Source organism: Scophthalmus maximus, chromosome 17, assembly GCF_022379125.1.
Source record: "Scophthalmus maximus strain ysfricsl-2021 chromosome 17, ASM2237912v1, whole genome shotgun sequence".
NCBI classification, from domain to species: Eukaryota; Metazoa; Chordata; class Actinopteri; order Pleuronectiformes; family Scophthalmidae; genus Scophthalmus; species Scophthalmus maximus.
In genome coordinates, this window is record NC_061531.1 from 6752501 (window position 1) to 6772086 (window position 19586).

A 19586-nucleotide genomic window follows, 5' to 3' on the forward strand; every position below is an offset into this window, starting at 1 on the left:
TTCAGCGAGAACAGTCTGTCGACAGTTATGTACGTAAGGATATTATAGCAAGGTTTTAATGTATAATCTCCTCATTACCAAGATGAATGTCCATCTGAGAGTTCAGTGGAGCAGAAACCATGGGTAGGTGAGTCAACCTTCACCATGTTCCTGACAAATGAGCATGTGTGATGTACACAAAGAGCTCCACACTGAGTGAGGGGATCTGGTGGCTCCACTTGTCCCCTTAGAGGGAAGAGTCTCTGCAAATCAATACAAATTTGTCCATATGATAAAACGTCTCCGATCTGATGGGCCTGGTCTCTTCCAGGTTGACAAGGGGGATCACTGAAGGGTTTGATGAACATGACCACTATATTTGCTATGGGCCGTCGCGGTCAACTGATCTCAACCCAGTTGAACACCTATGGGAAAGTTTGGACCGACACGTTGGGACAGTGCTCTCCACCACCGTCAACATCCTCAAAACACAAATGAGAGAATATCTCTTGGATTGTCATCCCTCCAGTAGAGTCCAGAGACTTGTAAAATCAATGCCTGACGGTTCAACCTCACCAAGACACTTGTTTTGTTTTTTTATATATATATATTTACACACACACTGTAGCATTCTGCTGGTTAGCTATGTATTGCTGCAAGTTAGCAGTTTGGTCCACGGCAACAGATGAACAGGAGCAGGAGGAGCGTCTCCTCGGGGGTTAGAGAGTTAACACTGAGGGTAGATGCACAGTACAAGATCTTTGGAATCATGACAGTTTGTAATATGTCTCACTGACATTAAGGTATGAAGTTTAAAGTATTAAACTGATAAAATAAGCTATTATTAGGTTATTATTAATGTTTTATGAAGAGAAGCTCGACTGAAAGATGTTTTTCTGGCTGAAAGTTTGTTTAACTTATGACGCTGTGACATCAGCAGTGATGTCACAGCGTGCCGGAGCAAACTTCTGAATCACTGGAGCCAAGTTGGAAGTTGAATCACTCAAGTCGGTTTGTCAAGTTACTCTTGAATCAAAACCATAAGGCTTGAATTCCTTATTTATGTGGCTTGTTTGACCCTTGGTTTTGGCTCTAGACAACAAATAAAAATAAAAATTTAAATAAAATTGTCGCAATTCATTTTGGAGGCAAACTCTGGTGCATATGCTGTACTGTGAATCCACCATGTGTTAACAGCGGCAGGCAGACAAAACAAACAAGCAGGCACTGAGAGGACAGCCCTGTGAGGCCCCTTGCTATTATCTCCATATGAAGTTTGAGCAACCATGGTTACCTTCCTTCACACCTTTACAAGCCATCAGGAGACATGAAGCTGGGCAGGAGGAGGTAACCATGGCAACTCATTAAAAAGTTAAAATTTGTAAGAAAAAAAAATAAAAAGATTTTTTTTAAAAGAATTTAGGTAAAAGTTAATGTTCTGTATGAGGAGTTTTAATTTCAGCATAGTCCATGTTAGCGGTCAACAAAAAAAATAGAGGGAGGGGCACTTCCTACTTACAGAGCAGGTGACAGGGGTGTGGCCTCAGGCAGGGCGGGGCAGGGCGGGGCAGCGCGGCGGGCGAGAGCGCAGCCTAGCCGTAGCGTAGCCTGGCCTTAGCAAAGTCTAGCTTAAGCAAAGTGTTTGCCACAGTAGACCAGCCGCAGCGAGGCCAGCACAGGCTCGAGGCTGCGCTAGTCCTTGCCAAGCCTCTGAAATGTGGAAGTGGCAGCAGCACAAGCACATGGAACAGGCTGAGAGACACTCAAAGCATCATGGGTAGGGCAGGGGTTTAGGGTCAGAGGTGAGGAGGGAAAGGTGAGAGGACAGAGCAAGGTGTCTGAGAGAGCAACGTAAAAGGGAAAAGGGTTATTTGAAGGTTTAGTAGACAGACACAGGAGCTCTATTGTCCAAATATCCCCAACATCTGATACTCCTGGTGCATTTACTTCCCCCACAACATCAAACACCAGGCCACGTCATCAAAAAACACTCAGTCTGATATAAATGTAGCTAACCATTAAAAAAAAAAAAAAACCAAGCCAACTATCATTAAATTTCTCTTTATTTTATGACCATTTATTCTGACCAGGAAAAAAAAATTCTTCTGTCCAATCAGATTCAGCTCTGTGTGAGGCTCCGAATTATTCTTCTACAAATAAGGTTTCAGTTTCCCAGATGTAAACCTCGGATTAGAACAAGGTTTTCTAATCCTCTGCAGGAAAGCTAAAGGGATATTTGACTAACAGAGCACTGAAGGACGTGTGAAGTGCAGTGGCAGCTGGACAGACTGAGGGAGACGGACAGACAGATGAAGCAGACACAAGGACCACAGCGCTTTGCGTTCTGTACCAATCAAATCAACACCTTTAATAAAGCTTATAGGTACCAAACTGTAGTACAACAAAATCTCACAAATCACACAATTGTTCAAATGTACAAATGCTACAAAAAACGGGTTGCAATCCAGGCAATAAAAAAAACACACCATAGAAATAGTTAAACTCTTTTTTCAAAAGGCAACTTTGCAGAGAAGCCAGCAGCAAGAGAGGTAGGGGTTCGTCGAGCTAAAGCGCAGTCTGAAAACAGCGGCCTTAGCTAAAAGCACACAGAGACGCGAGCTGTGACGGGGCTCACAGACAGTACTGTCGGACTTGGCGGCGAGGGGCGGTAAGATTTGGTCAGTAACCTTGGTCGAAGGAGTCGTCTGAGGAGCTGAGGCCCGCTTCCTCCAGCAGCAGGGATAAGTGCTTGTGTTTCTTCTTGTGAGACTTCTGGCCGGACAGCAGGGACGGCGGCGACGATCCGGGCCGCCTCTTCCTGGTCAGGTTGCCGTGGGAACGCGTCCCAGAGAGAGGGGGCCAGCCCCCTCGAGCAGAACTGTGCTCCTCTGAATCGGAGTCTGGCGCAGAGAGAGTGTGGTTAATGATTCATGAGGTCACAGAGATAAAAAAAGAAAACAAGGAGACAAACTCCAAGTGACCTCAAAATCAAAAAGATTTTGCCAATATGTTTTCTCCACTACTGACTTAACTAAACACAACTGCATGACCTGATGGGTTCGGACCCGGTAAACAACTGACCAGTGATACGTTTTCTATAATGGTTGTGCAATGACACCATGTCGATGTCAAGAAGAAATGACAAATGGGAAAAAAGGACTGAGATGAAAAAGATAAAACAGTCTTCAAGTCTTAAGAGTGATTCTCATGAACTAGAGGAAATAAACCACATGATAAGATGATAATGATAATTATGGTTAGTTAAAGTAAAAAAAGTACTGAGTAGAAAAAATGAGCTAACCATATGTCTGTCAGGTTCCTTAAAGTTTAGTGTTGTCAACAAAATCCCATGAAAAGACCAATACCAGCCAACTTCACTTTCCTATGTGGGACCAAGGGTTCTTCTCTAAATGTAAAATCTTAAATACAGGTCACAAATATATCATTTCATTTTTTGGTGCATCTGTTTGCATCTGTATGTTCAACAGCAGATGAATACACACTTGGTGCGTTGGTAGGTATTAATACGATAAGTCTATATATAATACTCATTAGTCGGACCATTGTTGGTTTGAGTCTTTTCTTGGACATTAATGACAACAGGAAAAATATGGTTTGATAAAAAAATTGTAACTAGTAGAAATGAATCACCTGCAAAAACTAAAACCAGAAGAGTTCTGCTGTCTGTAACTCTGGGTGCAGATAAAAGTCTATCAGCATTACTTGGACTCTGTCAGTTCATATCTGACAACGTTATCGTCAGGCCGTTCATCCTTGGGTACTCACTGTTGGAGCAGCTGCTGAGCTCTGATCTCGTAGGAGAGAACAGAGTGGTCTTCTTCTGACCTTTCACCTTCTGGACGGTCTCTGAAGTTGAAGCCTTGGCGGCCATGTTTTGTTTCCCTCCCTTGGCGGGGGAATGCATGGTGCGCTCTTTCGTCCGACTGTCTGCGGACTTGCCCTTCGACTTGTCCAATTTTGTGTTGGAGGCGAGTTTTCGGGATGCGCCAAGCGAGCCGAGCTGCGAGAGCGAGAGAGCCCTGTCGAGGTCTGACGCCAGCTGCTCCTGCTCACACACATGGCCGCGCTTTGCCCTCAACACCTGAGAACACCACAAGAAGAAAAACAAATAAATACATTTATCAGAACGATTGTGTTAAATTGCTGCTGTGATCAAAACACAGCACTTCCATGTGTGGTACCTCCAGAGCATGACTGGTGGATGGCTCCTGGTCATTCCAGCTCTTCTTCTTCTTTTTCTTCTTCTTCACCTTCACTCCTCCACTTCCTGCCTCTGTGTCCTCCTCCTCTCTGGACACGCGGAACCTCTTCCTCTGTCCTTCCCCAGCTTCGGAGTCCTCAGAGTATTGCACCGTTCTACCCACCCTGCGACAAACGGATATTTTGCACTGTATGAAGCCAAAACCTGAACACGCGTCTGAGAAGAATCCTGCAAAACGAAACGGGGGACAAGAGGGGGGGTCACGTCTTCACTCACTTTCCAGGCCTGCTGTCCAGTTTGGGAGTTGTGGCCAAATGTTTTCTCTTCCTGGGTCGCCCCCTGCCCCGTCTGGTGAGACTCCGCCTCTCGTCCTCCTGCTGCTGTCGCTCTCTGACAGACATAAAAGAGCATGTTTGTTTGGGTTGGAGATGTGGGAGCAGTTTTCTCTGCAGGTGTGTATCAGAGTTATTTATTCATTTTCAATGTGGTTTCAATGGGTGTGAGCTGTGATCAGCAGCACTCACTGCTTGTCCCTGCGTCGCTGCAGCTTGCTCAGATCTCTCTGCTTCTCCCTGTACGTCTTCTGCAGCTCGGCCAGGTGGACACGATATTCCACTTCCACTGCGTCCAGCATGTCCACAGACATTTTACCATACAGCTGCAGAGAGGAGGGATAAAGGATAAGACAAGAAGAAAAGGTACAACTCTGTCACAACAGACTGGTGTATTTTCATCATTGAGTGACCAAAAAAAGTTAGTTCATTTTACCGGCTCCTCCTTCCTCTGCCTCCAGCTGTACTTCTTACTGGGGTCCAGTGTTCTGGGCAGATCAATGTGGGACTGTTTCTCTATGGCCTCCAACAGGATCTGTCTACTTGCCTCAAGAAGACAGTCCAGGCCCTCCAATGTCAAATCTGGATGGGATGCAGAGAGGGTTGATGTGAGTACTTCAACTTCTTTCATCCTCTTATGTGTTTTCCAACTCTCAACCCTCACTTTGTCATATCTACTCACCTTGCCCCTGGTTTATTTGCTCCATCTCTCTCTGGGCCATTTGGCTGAGCAGAGCCATCCCCTCGAGTGCCACCATCTCCAGGGGCCCTGCGGGAAGGTTTTCTATCTGTGGTAGGAGTATTGGGGCGGGTGGGGTGTCGGGGCGGGCTTGGGTGGCCATCTCACTGGCGGTCAGCAGGGCGAGCATCCCTGCCATGGGATCCTCGGGGCCGAAGAGCAGCGGGAGCGGAGAGTTGGAGGTGGCAGGAGAATAAACTGGGATGTCGGCGGCAATTTCTTTGTGACTAGGAGTGTGCGAGTCGATTAGAGTGTCTGGCCGTTCTTGTTCACACACGGTGCTGGTGGTTTGCTTGAGGAGCACATTGTTCTGAGTAGATTCCTGGCAGTCTGAATCTGCAGTGATGCATGGTGGATATCGCGTTCGCTCTAGATCCTTGACGGCCTTTGGTTTGGGCTCAGCTTCTGTGAGTGGAGGGGGTAAAGGATATGCTGCCTGACAGGGGTAAGATGACACTTCCATTTTTATTTGGCCCCCTTCCTTCTGTTCTTCCCTGGCTTCTTCTAGCCTTTTACATTGTTGCGGTGGAGGACTGGGGACGTGCAGTGGTAGCGGCTGAGGCTGGGGCTTGGGCTTTGGGGCTTCCACATCTGTCTCACTGTCTTGGCTGGCTCGGATGGGGCTGCGGCTCCGGCGAAGGGGACCCAGAGGTTCTGGCGTCATGTCCAGCTGAGGCCGCTCCACGCCGGGTTCCTTTTTGAGGAAAGATCCCATCTTTGATGGCTCTAGTTTCTGTGGCTTGACATCCATGTCCAGGAGCCTTGAATGGAGGTGCGCTGAGGGCAACGGGGCAGCTGAGGGTGGAGAGCGGGAGCTGTGGGTGGGGACAAGTTCTGTGTTTGTCCCTGTGGGTGCTGGGATGTGATAAGAGGGGAAAGGTGAGCCAAAAGGGGCAGTGATAGACTGGTAAGGGTAACCTGGGGGAACATCTGTAAAGAAAAAAACACAAGTTTCATACAATATCAAGCAATGGCCTCATTAATCCATCGCTCAATCATCCCTCATTCATTCACACAACTGAATTCATCGTGTTATCTATCCAGCCTTATGTTAGTCCAGAGTAGCTCATAGAAAGACTCACCAGAGTAGATGCCCTGAAAGGGCCCAGAGCCCGGCTTCTTTCCCTCCCTCTGCTCCCTCCGTTCCACCGCCCCCTCCTCCTCAACCACCTCCTGTTTAGGCCGCCGTGGGGAGGATGGGGGTGGCGAGGCTGAGCAGGGGGAAGGCGGGTGAGGCAGGGGCGCGGGTGAGCGCGCCAGCACTCTCTGCCCCACTTCCTCCGACTTGAGGGTGGTCACCGGTGAGGGGAGCGGAGGCAGCGGGGTGAGGGAGGACGTGGACGGGGTCGGCGTGCGAGACGGAGGGGGCGGTTTGCGGGGATGCAGAACGGGTGAGGGAGACGGTGAAGATATCGAGGAGGGTCTGGGTTTGGGTTCTGTGTTCCGCTTGTCTGCTTTGTCTTCCATTTCTGGTCGGTGCTCGCTGGCCTTTAAACGCTCCTGGAACACAAGACAGCCTCGTTGTGTGTGCAGAACGTGTGCAGTGCATGTATGATGTGAGACGGTGATTTAGGGCAAGAATATTTGTGTTTGCACTGTTCAGATCCCCAAGACAGTATCCTCCTGCTGCTGTAAATATGCACTAGAGCAACAAATGTGTATTTTACCTCGTAGCTAAAAATAATTATGGAATTCATGCACTAAAAACTCTGCTGTTTGAGTTTGTTAAATGCACATCTGTTTGAAAAAAATACTGATCCTTTTTTGAAAATAAAAATGTATATATTTACTGGGGACTAAATGGGATTGGGGCTAAGTGCCACTGACAGGAGAGGGAAGTTGTTTGTTGGTAGGACGATATATTAACCCAGAAATTATTGCGATAAAAGATATTATTGCCATTTTAAGACTATATTTTGCTATTGAATCATGTGATCTTGCAGTGTAGGCCTATTGATTGTTGCGCATGCTAGTCACTGCTCTTACCCTACGCTATTTATGACGCTGCTGAGAGAAATTTTATCTAAACCAGTGATTGTCAAACATGGCGGTTGAGAGATAATTTCTGGGGGGTCGCCAGATGGTTGTGGAGAAAAAAAAATGTTTTTACATTATATTATCTGTTCCACTGATAAGATCTGAATGTTGTTGAGTGTGTTTATGAGAGTCAAAGTCTGTGTGCACGAGTTGGGGCTGTTCTGGCCGTTCACCAAAATAAAAAAATAAAAATCACAGGATTCATCATGTTCATGCCATTTGCTCTCAAAGTGAGAAAACACTAACACTCAACAAACAGTCAAAGATGAACACATTTAAATAATAAGGTTCCGAATTATGGACGCCATTGAGCTGTCGGTTTTGGTCTTCTTGTGGATTTTTTTTTTATAATGATTCAAATAAAGAAAATATCTTATCCTTTAGAGTGTTGCTGTAAATTTTGAATGTGGGTTTATGGACGTGTGTAATAATATCTGCCTTTTCCACGCGTACCTTCAGGGGAGGCAGGGAAATACTGACTGAGCCACCCATCATCATGAACTCGCACAAATGCAACCAAGGGAAACTCGCACACCCTCCAAAAATGGACGCATTAAGTTTTGGGGTTTTTTTTGTTTGTTTGTTTGGCTGTGTTCGGATATGTTGGAGTGTAAATGTCTTTCGGTAGATAGTAGTGGCCACTTACGACTAGCTGTGCACTCCTCTGCAACTCCAGGACCTGCGCCGTGTGCTGCTGGATCATGAGCAGCTCCTGTTGCCGCAGCATCTGGTGCTGGGAGAGCAGCTGGAGCTGGGCAGCGTGCTGCAGCGAGCTGCCTGTACCGTACACCCCCGACCACACCGGGGCTCCACGCTCCAGCACGTCACCTCCTGTGGGGCAGGTGAAAGAAGGCACGAGGAAGACAAGTGAACTCGGGAGGATAATCATGTTTACAGCGCATCACAGCACCCACCGGCGAAAAAAACACTGATAAACAGTCCACAATAGCATTTTCTTATGTACAGTTCTTGCAGACGCACAAACGCCCGCACAGAGAGCGGCACTCATACCATAGTGTTGCAGGTGTTCAGTAGGGATGACTATTAGTTGTCCAGACTGTGGGTCCCTGGCAAACTGGTAGGAAGGTGGCAAGGAGCCTGGCAGAGAGGGCGGGTAGCCTGGGGGGAGGGTCTGGTGGAGTGAGGAGGGACCGAGGCCTGAGTTGGACGGGAGGGGAAGAAAAAGGAGAGAGAGTTAGAGAGAGTGAGAGGGGGGGAAGAAATGTCACGGTAAACCAAACATTTACTCAGCATCATCCTTCATCCAGTATTTATACCCACACTGACGCCAAAATGGAGTCAGAAATGAGAGCGCACACTGAATTTGGCTGCTTTTGGGAGGAATTGTTCACCCTTGTGTCTAGACCGAGTCGGCCCTTGGGGAGCTCTGCGTACATTTGTGTGTGTGTGTGTGTTTGCGTGCGAGTGTCTCCCATGTTTTCCGACGGCATTTTGACGCTACACAGAAGTATGCGAGTATGTGTCCCGATGCTGTTATTTCTGGACAGCGAGTGATGGAGGAGGAGGAGGAGGAGGAGGAGGTCTGGAATGTCCTGTAAAGATCGGGAATGTCTGTGGCACTTAACCCTCAGAAGGCCGCGGCTGGGCAGAGCCACTCGACAAGAGACACGGCACCTCCCCTTTCCGCTGCACCAATCAGAGGAGGCTAAAGCAACGCAGGCCCACCGTGTGTTGGGCGTTGGGCTGATTTACACTCCATCTTTAGCAACAGGTCAGATAACTGATGACACAAGAAGCCTTCTGAAGAGGCAACGGTGAAAACTACTGTACGACTAATGCCACATCTGGCAGGCTGACCCCTAATGTACATGGCAGGTCATTTATCTCCAAGTAGACAAACATTAGTTTTAGTTTAATGTCCCCATTGCTGCGATGACAACACCCAATACAATGAAGCTGTGTTACTTGTCATTACATCAGCAGTAAGAACATTAGGGTGGGTTACGTTATGTGTTTTATCTTACCCAGTGGTTCTGAACATTCTTGAGTCGCGACCCACCAGAATAATCAGGCCGGTGTGTCATGTGTCTGCCGCACCATAATTCTTAACCATATGATTAAATTTTGCTCAACTTTTGATCTTTTTTCCACTTTTAGAGCAAATGAGTTGTAAGGAATGTGATGTGTACAGGGATTTTTTTTCTCAGTGGCGAAATTGTCCAAAATAAGTCCTTTTTCTTTATTTCTTCTTTTACCTAGGACCAGTGCACTCAGACTCTGACTACCACAAACCCAATAACATCCATCCCAAAGCAGGTGTTATCGCTGGTACAGATAATTTAAAGTCAAAACTATTTTGAACTCTAAAGCTTATTAACCAATTTAATCCTAATAAAAGTCTTGGAATTCTTAAAAATCGCTGAACAGACAACAGGTGAAACTAACTTTTGGGGAATGTTAAGTGCAATCTCAAGAACATCTAAACAAGCGCTCGTAGCTGTTGGCATGTGTCCTAATTCACGTGTCATGTCCACATACTGTATGGCGTGCTGGAGAGCCAGACTGGGGGGGCTCCTGGCCGGGGCATCCACGGGTGAGAGGTCAGAGTTGAGGGGTCGGGAGGCCAACGCCCTGCTCCCCCCAGGGCAGCCCCTCCTGTCACCATAAGGTTGGGGGTCATGAGGCTGGGTGTCATCATACTGGGTGTCAGGCCGCCAGACAAAGGGGCCTGGTGCATTTGAGTAAAGTCTGCCAGCCCTTTGGACTCTCTGAGGGGAAACATGACACATTGTTACTAAATGCAGCGTTCAGAAGTAGATTTTATGACCAAAATGTAAAAAACTGCTGAAGTTTGTCATGTTTAACCTCCAACACTGGATTGAATCCATCAATAACGATGCTTTGCACAAGGGGAAAAATGACAGGTGTGGTAGGTCGAACTCGCTCACCTGAGCACTTTCTCCTGCTCGCGCTCCAGCCGACACGCCAGAAGTCTGTCGTCATGGTGACGAGCGCGGTCCTCCCCTCGCTCCTCATCTGTGACGGGTTCAGGCAAAGGGGATGAGAAAAAGATTCGATGGGGTTGTTAAGTGAGGGATTCCAATATTTATTGTGTGACATGCACTTATTACACTTTATGTACCTGAGTTTGCTGACACAGCCGGTGGGAACGGCTCGGTGCTCTGATGTGAATTTTCTTCCCAACGCAAAACCCCATTATTTGTTACACTCATTATTTGTTATCTGCACATAAACTCCTTCTTTGTTATCAATGCTGGCCAAGGCCAGACTCAGACGGACACACGGGAAGACTGTGAGCTTGAATAACTCTTCACAAAATAAGCAGTTTGTTATAGGTATGAGAGGCTCCAGAAGAAATGCCTTTCGTTTCTCAACTCACTCACCTGACACTGAGATCAAAATGCATATGCGACTTGTAGAATAAACATTCTGGGAATGATGAGATATTGGGTTTTGGCTCCAGAGAAGTGAGCTGATTTCCAGCAACCACTCTTTTGAGTCTTAAATCACTAATCCTACTGGTAACATATACATTAAAAGAAAATAGCGTGAGCTAAAAAAGAAGGATCTGAAAGATATACGTGTTGAGAAAAATTAGAGGGGGAAAGCATGACAATGGAGGGGATATAGGGAGAAGTCAGGGTGTTGGGCTGCAGCCTGAACACAAAGATTATATGCACTCTGCACAAACACACACACACACACACACACACACACACACACACACACACACACACACACACACACACACACACACACACACACACACACACACACACACACACACACACACACACACAAATGGAGTGGCAGGTCTCACTGAGTGTCAGCTCTCATCAGTTATTAGTCTTGTGCCACGGGAGATGTGTGAACATCTCTTCTACTGCCTTGATATACAAACAGGCAGTCTTAAACCCCATGCTGCTTACTATGAGAGCCAGCGGCAAACCACTGAGATGGAGAGTGGAGAAAAGAAAAAAAAAGGAGGAAAGCAGCAGCAGCAGCAGCAGCACTCAACCAAGCCATCCAGAATAAACATGAGGATCTCCTCCTCGCACTTTCCATTTAACCCTCTTCCATCTCATCAACGCTGACTGAAGGTCCCTGAGCAGCAGAAAGGTTTTATACAAGTGTGCAGAATCCTTCAGTTCTGCTCTAGAAGTGTGCGTGTGTGTGAAGCCTGCATAAAGGGACAAGAGACTTTAACAATCCCTGACATGCTCCGCAGGAAAGGTTTCAAGACTGTTACCAAGGTTACAGGGAGCCTGTCCCACATGCTATCCTCCCCGCATCAGAAAACCAGCGATTAGTGCTGCACGCCCCCTCATTCTCTCCACTCCTCCAACGCTGGCCTTCTCTCCACCTCGCACTCTTAACTTCTTTACTTCCTGACATACCTCTCGCTTTCCGTCCATCAACCTATCGATCTAGGTCCATCTGTCCGTCTCTTATCATTAGCACATCCTTCTTCTCCATCCTGCCTTCCTCTATCTATCCATCCATCCAATAAACCAATGCATCCATCCGTTCTTTCGTCCATCTGTTTGTGTTTTCAGTGTAAATCCACAGCCATATATTTAGAGCACTTCTTAGCACGAGGGACTGATGCTGTTAAATCAATCGCTCTGCTCAAGCAAGAAAATGAATAAACCCCCAACAGGGAAGCATGTGCGTGCATGACGTGCACATTCAGATACATAAACATCTTCACTGAAACACACACAATTCCCTCTTACGCACGCACGCACGCACGCACACACACACACACACACACACACACACACACACACACACACACACACACACACACACACACACACACACACACACACACACACACACACACACACACACACACACACACACACACACACACACACACACACACACGGACACGGACACGGACACGGACTCCATCGCTCTCAAGACTGATCCATTGCTTAGCAACGCACTCATGGTCTTATTGTAATTCAAGGCTTGTTTGTAGCTTTTAGCTTCACTCTGTAATGAAATGTTTAATGCAGAGAGGGTGGAGGTGGGGCCCGAAGAAAAGAGTGGAGAAAGAGAAGTGGGCCTGAGGTGGGACGAAGTGGGAAACCTCAGAGGAGGAGGAAACAGTTGAGGAAGGAGGAAACGAAAATGTGCAGAGCAAAGGAGAGGGAGAGAGAGAGAGAAGGGAAAGATAGATGGAGTGGGAGCACTGTCGCTGAATGACCTTGACGTCCGAGAATAGAGAGCACTATGGCAGGAATTGCTATGCAGCACAGAGAGCCAAGTGACTTGCCAAGAAGAGCCTTTCAACAAAATTCATCCCATGACATGATTAGCAAAAAAGTTATTTTAACTATTACAGTCACGTTACATGCATGAACGGCTCAAAGTCAAACGGGAGCTAAGGAAATATGACGTTGTTCTGAAAGGAAATGAATCCTGCTGTCAATTCACAGAAACCAAAATGAGGAATCATGTCTTCTTGGTTCATTTAACTAAAGGGGATCTGTGTTCCCGACAGGGCCATTCTGACAGGAGCCACCGCCGAGAGGCCAAAGCAGAGGCAGGAGAAAGTATATTAGTAAAGCGTTTCAAATATATTAAGTACACTTGGTTTAACTTGCCAGAAACTTAAACATAAAGTAACTGGTGAGATCAGCGGAGTGACTTTCACCATGTGACGGCTACTAGTGTTAAAACCTAAAGCCAATGAAAAATGGAAATACCAGAAAGTGGATACATCAGTGTCCTTTTAATACAGAAATTGTCCACTTCTCATTTGTGCATCTAACAAGCTTTTACTGGAGTTTTTACCAGATTGTGCATCCGAGTTTTATCACATCCACAATAAGTAGATTTCAGACATGTACTGAGGTCCGAAAACATTTTCCTGGTCCGGAGTGGCTTAATGTGAGAAGGCACATGGACATTTTCAAGAAACTTACCTTTAATAGATGATTGGAGTAGGGGTCTCTGTGTGTCTGAAGGTCCACTGGTTGGTTTACTGGTGCTCCCACTGTCCCTCTGCCGGGCCACAGCAACGGCGATACCAACTGGAGGGTGGCGCACCTCGCCATCCCCCTCCCGGCCAAATGAGCGGGCGCTGTCCGGTCGCTCCTGCTCCCTCTTCAGCTGGGGAGGAACCCTCAACGCCCCTGAACCCCCTGATCCGACTGCTATCCTTTCCCTGTCTCTCTCCCTCTCTCTTTCCCTCTCCCTCTCCCGCTCTTTTTCCCGCTCCCTCTCTCTCTCAGCTTCCGTGCCAATGTTACCCAGACCTCCAAAGGGCCCTCGGCCGTCCGCGGCGTGCCTGGACGACCCAGGACCTTCAGCGGCAAAGTTCCCACTATATTTAATCAGACTCTGCATGGCTGAAACCTCCGAGGGGTCCGAGTCAGATCCCCCACCTCGCTCTCCACCACTAGACCCTCCCGCCAGAGAGCCCCCAGGTCGGTAGAGAGCGGATGGGTCCAGGTAGCGTCTCTGACCCCCCTCCTCACCTGCACGCCCATGTCCGTGTTGGGGGGTATGTGTCTGGGGAGAGTGGCTGTGAGAGTGTGGGTTATTGTTGGGCCGGTGGGACGTATGAGGGGAATGGGACATTTGTGTCTGTGTAGGTTGGCTGTGGGGTGAGGGGAGTGTGTGTCCGTGTTGGGCTGCCAGAGCAGCCATGTGATTGGTGGCATAGTTGGCCAACGGGCTGATGTTATTCCACTTAGGCTCCGCCCCCGCCCGCTCTATACCCAATCGGATTGAGTGTTGCGAGATGTCCCTGGTCTCAGGGCTGTACCTTGATTGACTGGAGGAATATGTTGTGTCCTGGCCCCGCTTCGCAAATGAACCGTTGGAACAAATAACAGAGCCTTCCTCTCTTTGATTGCCTGAATCGCCAGACTGGGAGAGTCGAGGATGATCCATCAGGCTCCTCTGAGGAAACCTGTAGCTCTCCCTCTCCCGATCTCTCTCCCGTTCTAGCTCCCTGACTCTCTCCCGTTCACGCTCTCTGATTCTCTCCTGTTCACGCTCCCTGTCTCTCTCATGGTCTCTGTCTCTTTCACGCTCTCGGTCTCTGTCTCTTTCACGCTCTTGGTCTCTTACACGCTCTCGGTCTCTGTGTTTGTCGCTGTGTTTGTTGTCACGGGCCTGTGAGGCGATCTGGATGGGCCCGGCCCGCTCGTCGTAAACCTCCACAGAAGGCACATATGTCGGTGCGCTGACTCGCTGCTCTCTGATAGGGTCTCTGGGTGCAGAGGTGTGGGGCAGACCAGCGACACAGGGCTGGAGCGCAGGGGGAAGGGCGTAAGAGAGTTGGAGGTTCCCAGCGGACGTAGCCGCTGAGTCATTGCGTCTCAGTCTGTCTGATAGAGTGTTTGAGTGATTTGCGTTATGGTTGTGATGGGGTCGAGAGACGCCCTCTTCATCACGCCCCCCCCTGTCAGTTTCTGGTCCGTGGAACCTCCCAGCATGCCCACCTGAAGGGAAGGAGGGCTGTGGAGGTGATGGCCTGGGTCTGGCCTCCACTGTGGAGGCCTGAGAGTGTGATTTCTGCTGGTGGAGGTGAGGATGAAAACACCATCCATCTCTGTCTCTCTCCGTGTCCCGATCCCTTTCTTTTTCACGTTCCCGGTCTCCACTCCTTGCCCGGCGCTCCTCCTCGCTCCTCCGATCTTGCGTCAGGTCGACCACACTGTGGGGTCGCTGCTCCTCTCTTGACCGCTCACGCTCCCTCTCTCTCTCCCTCTCAGCCCGGTAGAGACGGTCCCTACCGCAATCCCGGGATGTCCTCTGAGGGGGTGTAGAGCTGGACGGGGCAGATGGCGCAGGCGGTGGATGGAGAGGGGACTGCCTTAGGGAGGCTTGTAGGTAAAAACCCTCTGCAACATACAGAACATGAAAGACATGAGTCTAAAAAACAAGCAGAAGCCAAAGATTCCTGCAGACTGCAGCAGACAGGCAGATGTGAAAAATATGAATATTTAAATGTCAGCTTGCTAAGAAAATGTCACAGTAAAAGACTTATAGTAGATCTGCTGAAAAAAACAACACTACTTTATAGCAAGAAAATAAAAGAAGTTGCCTCATAACTGGTCCACTTGTCAGCCGAACGATTGTGGCTGCATGTCTTCTCACTAAAATAAAAAGGCTGAACACTAATTCCACTACTGTATTGCAGGATATGAAAGGACGTGCACTCTTAATTTAGCCATTAGTCTCCATGAATGTTTTCGGTGACAGTGACTGACCTTTATGTGAGTCGTAGAGAGTGTGCTGGGACAGCGAGGGAGGATCGAGGTGCCCCAGAGACAGGTAGGGGCTGGAGTACAGGCTGCTGGGCAGCGGGGGGTAACCTGAAGACACACGAACAAAGGAAAAATGTCACATGTTTGCAGATTAAACAAATAACACCAGTAATATGCCATTAGTGTAAATATCATGACCTGTGTCATTTGGAGAATTAGGACGACCCTTGAGTATGTGGAGAGAAGGATTTTCTGCTGTCAGCCAACAAACAGAATATTACTACTTAGATTGATGGTGCATTCATGTGATGTTGGAATAATTGCAAAAAGAAGTTAATGGGGAAATTCATACGAACGCCCACTTGAGTCAGAACCACCTGGATGTCGGAGAATGTTTTGATACACAACTTTCCGAGTTGTTGACGCCATATTGCTGAAAAACAGCGGATGAAAGTAAACTGTTCGTTGACGGTAGGAAACTTTTGTTTGACGTTTCTTCTGTTATTAGGTTCAGGTTGTAACCATTAGCTGCTGTACACAAGGATGAACATAAGACATTTTTTAAACACCAGAAAATGTCTAGAAAATTGGGTCCGGACATTTTCCGGAGTTTGCCGTTCACAGATGAAGAAGGCAGCAGGAGATTGTCCGGGTCAGACACGTTCACATCAGCAGGAAAGTTTCCGGAACATTCAGGCGAGGGGGAGGCCTGAATTCTACATCGCATCATCAAAAGTTGTAAGATCATCTTCCCAAATCAGGAAGTGGCAACAATATTTCAGAGCTGAAATGATTAGTTGAAGAATCATTTCCTTGATCGGCAGCAAATTAGTTGGCAAATATTTTGAGGTTTTTAATCATCATTTCAGCCAATTTCTCCAATGTGAGGATTTGCTGCTTTTCTCTTTTATATCATTGCAAACTGATGTTGGTCGGATGAAACAACACATCAGCTTGGATTCTGATCAGCTTTTGTCTTGTTAAACTTTCCACACTGACTCATTTGTTTAGGAAAACAGTCCCACGTCACCTAAGACAATTCATTTTGTTCGTGAGCGGTGAGCAGGAGTCTGCCCGTCAGCCAGCTGCTGCTCTCAGAGACCAGATCTTAATATAGACAAAGCCTTGCACTCTGGTGTAATGCTCTGGATGTCTGTGTTAGGGCCAAGCTGGCTGCAAATCTGACGCTGGCTGATGACACTATGTTAAGCCTCAAGTTTGAAAAAAAAAAAAAAGGAAAAGAAAAAACAGCCACCCAGAAAGAGTGAGACATTCCCTGTTCCCACAGTCCAGCCATTCCCAGAAGTATCAGAGACACCGCTGCTGTTGCAGCATGAAGCGTCAGGGAGCAAATCTGAAGTATAAATCTGTCTCCTCTCGCTTTTCGTGAGGCAGAAATTGAGACGGGCGGCGGGGGTGTCGGCGGCTAGCGGAGGGCGAAGGGGGACAGAAATATAAGAGGAATGATGTGACGAGAGCAAAGGAATGCAGGATGGGTTTCTTGCAAAGCTTCCTTCAACCGCAGCTAACTGCTAACCTTGATCTCTAGCAGCTTTGATACGGGGCGTTCCTGCTGCTGCTGCTGCTGCTGCTGCTGCTGCTGCTGAGGTGCATCGCGGGCACATCCAGAGTAGCTGCCGCCCAGAAACCTCTCCAGCTCGGAGTAACTTTAGCTGCCACTAAAGCCAGTCACCAGGTATTAAGAATCTCTTTGAGGCGGTGACAAGGATTTAGCTTCTTTAGCTTTATAAACTCAGGCCTCAGCTGAGGCTCAACTTTAAGGCGAACGTCTGAAGTCCATACATTCTTCACCCCCCCCTCCTCTGGCTTAGTTTAAGTCGACCAGGGTGCGTCATGGCAGCGGCTGACACTCAGTGACAGACCTGTGGGAAAGTATAGTTCAATGTCATCCTCCTCCCGTTTGCTCTCTAGTGGACAGTTTGGACTATACCCTTCATTACAATTAGTCTAACTTAGCACAAAGAAAGAGTTACTGTTTTGTGGGGGGTTATTACTATTTCTCGGCTAGTGCCGCTCCCTTGAACTGTCTCCGAATGGAAGAAAGTAAACTCCGGACAAAAATCTTGGAAAGGAAAAAAAAAAAACCTCATCACATATAATCTGATTTGCTGTGTTTGGAAAGCAGTGACCAAGATCTGTCACACAGGTGATGCAATCTGCTTTAAAATGAATCCCAAACGGAATCCGTTCATCCTTCTCCCTTTGCCGCACCAAAAGGCTCTGGGAAGTGTGTTCCCTCCTATCTGACCTTCTTCTCCGGCGAGATTTGATAAGGAGACACGGGAAGACACCAGGGAATGAGGAGGGAACAGACATTCAATCACATAGCGAACAGGCCTGGAGAGGGAGACCAAGGTGAGGACAAAAACACACTAAGATACTGTGTTTGTGGATATATATATATATATATATATATATATATATATATATATACACAGAGACGTGTGTGGGTAAGTGGGGCAGGAGGGACACAGACAGAGACAAAGTGCATACTGGACAGAAAGTTCAAAAAAAAGAAACAACGAGTGAGAAAAAGACGGATTACAGTAACACATGACAGGCGAGAGTACGAGGCTGGTTGTGGACATGTGGCGCAGGATGCATTTAGGACAGAGCCGGGAGTGGAGCTACCAGCAGGGACACAGAAATGGAACGGGATCCCACTGGTGTAAGCAGTGAGGAACAGAAGAGGAACAGGCCTCCTGAGGCATTGGACCGGGGAGGACTGTGAGAAATGTCATGAACACACAACGTCATGCGTCTTCGAGCATTTCAATTATGTACCGAGACAGAAAAGGAGGTCAATAGCAAAAAGAAAAAGAGAGAGGCGGGGGACGGGGACATAAATGTTTAAGGACGAATTTACCTTCATGAGCGTGTGATGCCCAGAGCTGAGCCATCTGCAGACTGCTGGGATTGGCCGACCTGTACGTGGGGTCAGAGGTCAGGGGGGAGTGGCCTGGATAACCTGACAGGAAGGGACTGGAGCCTGTCGGGAAGGCATCACCTAGGAAAAAGAAGCAAGGCCGTCAGTCAACCTCGCACCACAAGCTCCAAACTAATATCCGACAAGGACGATCAATTTATACTGTACATTGTACATTGTATCACTTTCCTGCGTGTGTCTGTGTCTGTCTGCGTGAGTGTGTGTGGTGCACAATCAATACACACTGATGTTTCTATGCCGAAGCAGTCTGTTGTAATCACATTATTACCGAGCCACCGTGCAGTCCATTTCAACAACAGACCACAGGCGGACTGCACTCCAAAGAAAGAGACAGTTAATGTAACCGCCGACTAAAACCACAGTCGTCACAACAGGACTGGACTCATCGTGTGATGAAGTCCGGAGGCCGCTTCGTCTGGTGGAGAGCAGTGATTTGATGGGGCATTAAGGGTGCAGCATCAACCTTTTGGATCAAACTGGCGCTCACACATACATGCACGCATGCACACAATCTCTCTGCACATACAGATAATCAGATTTGTTACTGTGCTGGGATTTTATCTTTCTAGTTGGGTCTTCTTCAGGATTCAACTACCTCCAAATCTAACAGACAAGGTTGTCCTCACATATAAACCACTGTTGTGTGTGATTCACAATTGTAATTTTTTCTAATTAACACTGATTCAATTTTCAACCACTTTTGGAAAATACAATTTAATACAACTGGTTGCTTTATAATTTTTTTAAGTGTAGTGTTCAGTATGTTTATCTAAATCCAGTGGACTTTACACTAGGGACACAACTAACGTTTATTTTCACAAACTTTTAATCTATGACACATCTTCCCAGAGCCCAAGGTGACATCATCAAATGTCTGGTTTTGTCAAAACTAAAAAAGATATTCAACTAATTATACATGGCAGAGAGAAGCAGCAAATCCTCCCATTATATCATAAACATATAACGTAGTGTTGAGGTTGAAATTGACAAAAAGAAAATAATGCTGACATTCAACATCAGTAAAAAACTATGTTGGAACTGTATGTGTTGTATTTCAATCCAATCAACTTTTACATTAAACATACAGTATAATAAC

The 19586-nt window shown here is 47.4% G+C and overlaps 1 protein-coding gene across 3 annotated transcripts in view; it reads right to left on the reverse strand.

Annotated features, from left to right (window-relative positions):
- tnrc18 (trinucleotide repeat containing 18) overlaps window positions 1-19586 on the reverse strand; it is a 47459-nt gene that overhangs the window by 13559 nt on the left and 14314 nt on the right. For all 3 annotated transcript variants that reach the window (XM_047327976.1, XM_047327977.1, XM_035614434.2), the window contains 15 exons: window positions 18410-18550; window positions 15526-15630; window positions 13228-15156; window positions 10219-10306; window positions 9809-10038; window positions 8321-8467; window positions 7956-8140; window positions 6355-6772; window positions 5216-6202; window positions 4970-5115; window positions 4726-4859; window positions 4478-4591; window positions 4182-4365; window positions 3766-4081; window positions 2667-2879 (listed from right to left, as the gene is read on the reverse strand). In XM_047327976.1, coding sequence (XP_047183932.1) covers window positions 2667-2879; window positions 3766-4081; window positions 4182-4365; window positions 4478-4591; window positions 4726-4859; window positions 4970-5115; window positions 5216-6202; window positions 6355-6772; window positions 7956-8140; window positions 8321-8467; window positions 9809-10038; window positions 10219-10306; window positions 13228-15156; window positions 15526-15630; window positions 18410-18550 — 5337 coding nt within the window. The remainder of the gene's footprint in view (window positions 1-2666; window positions 2880-3765; window positions 4082-4181; window positions 4366-4477; window positions 4592-4725; window positions 4860-4969; window positions 5116-5215; window positions 6203-6354; window positions 6773-7955; window positions 8141-8320; window positions 8468-9808; window positions 10039-10218; window positions 10307-13227; window positions 15157-15525; window positions 15631-18409; window positions 18551-19586) is intronic.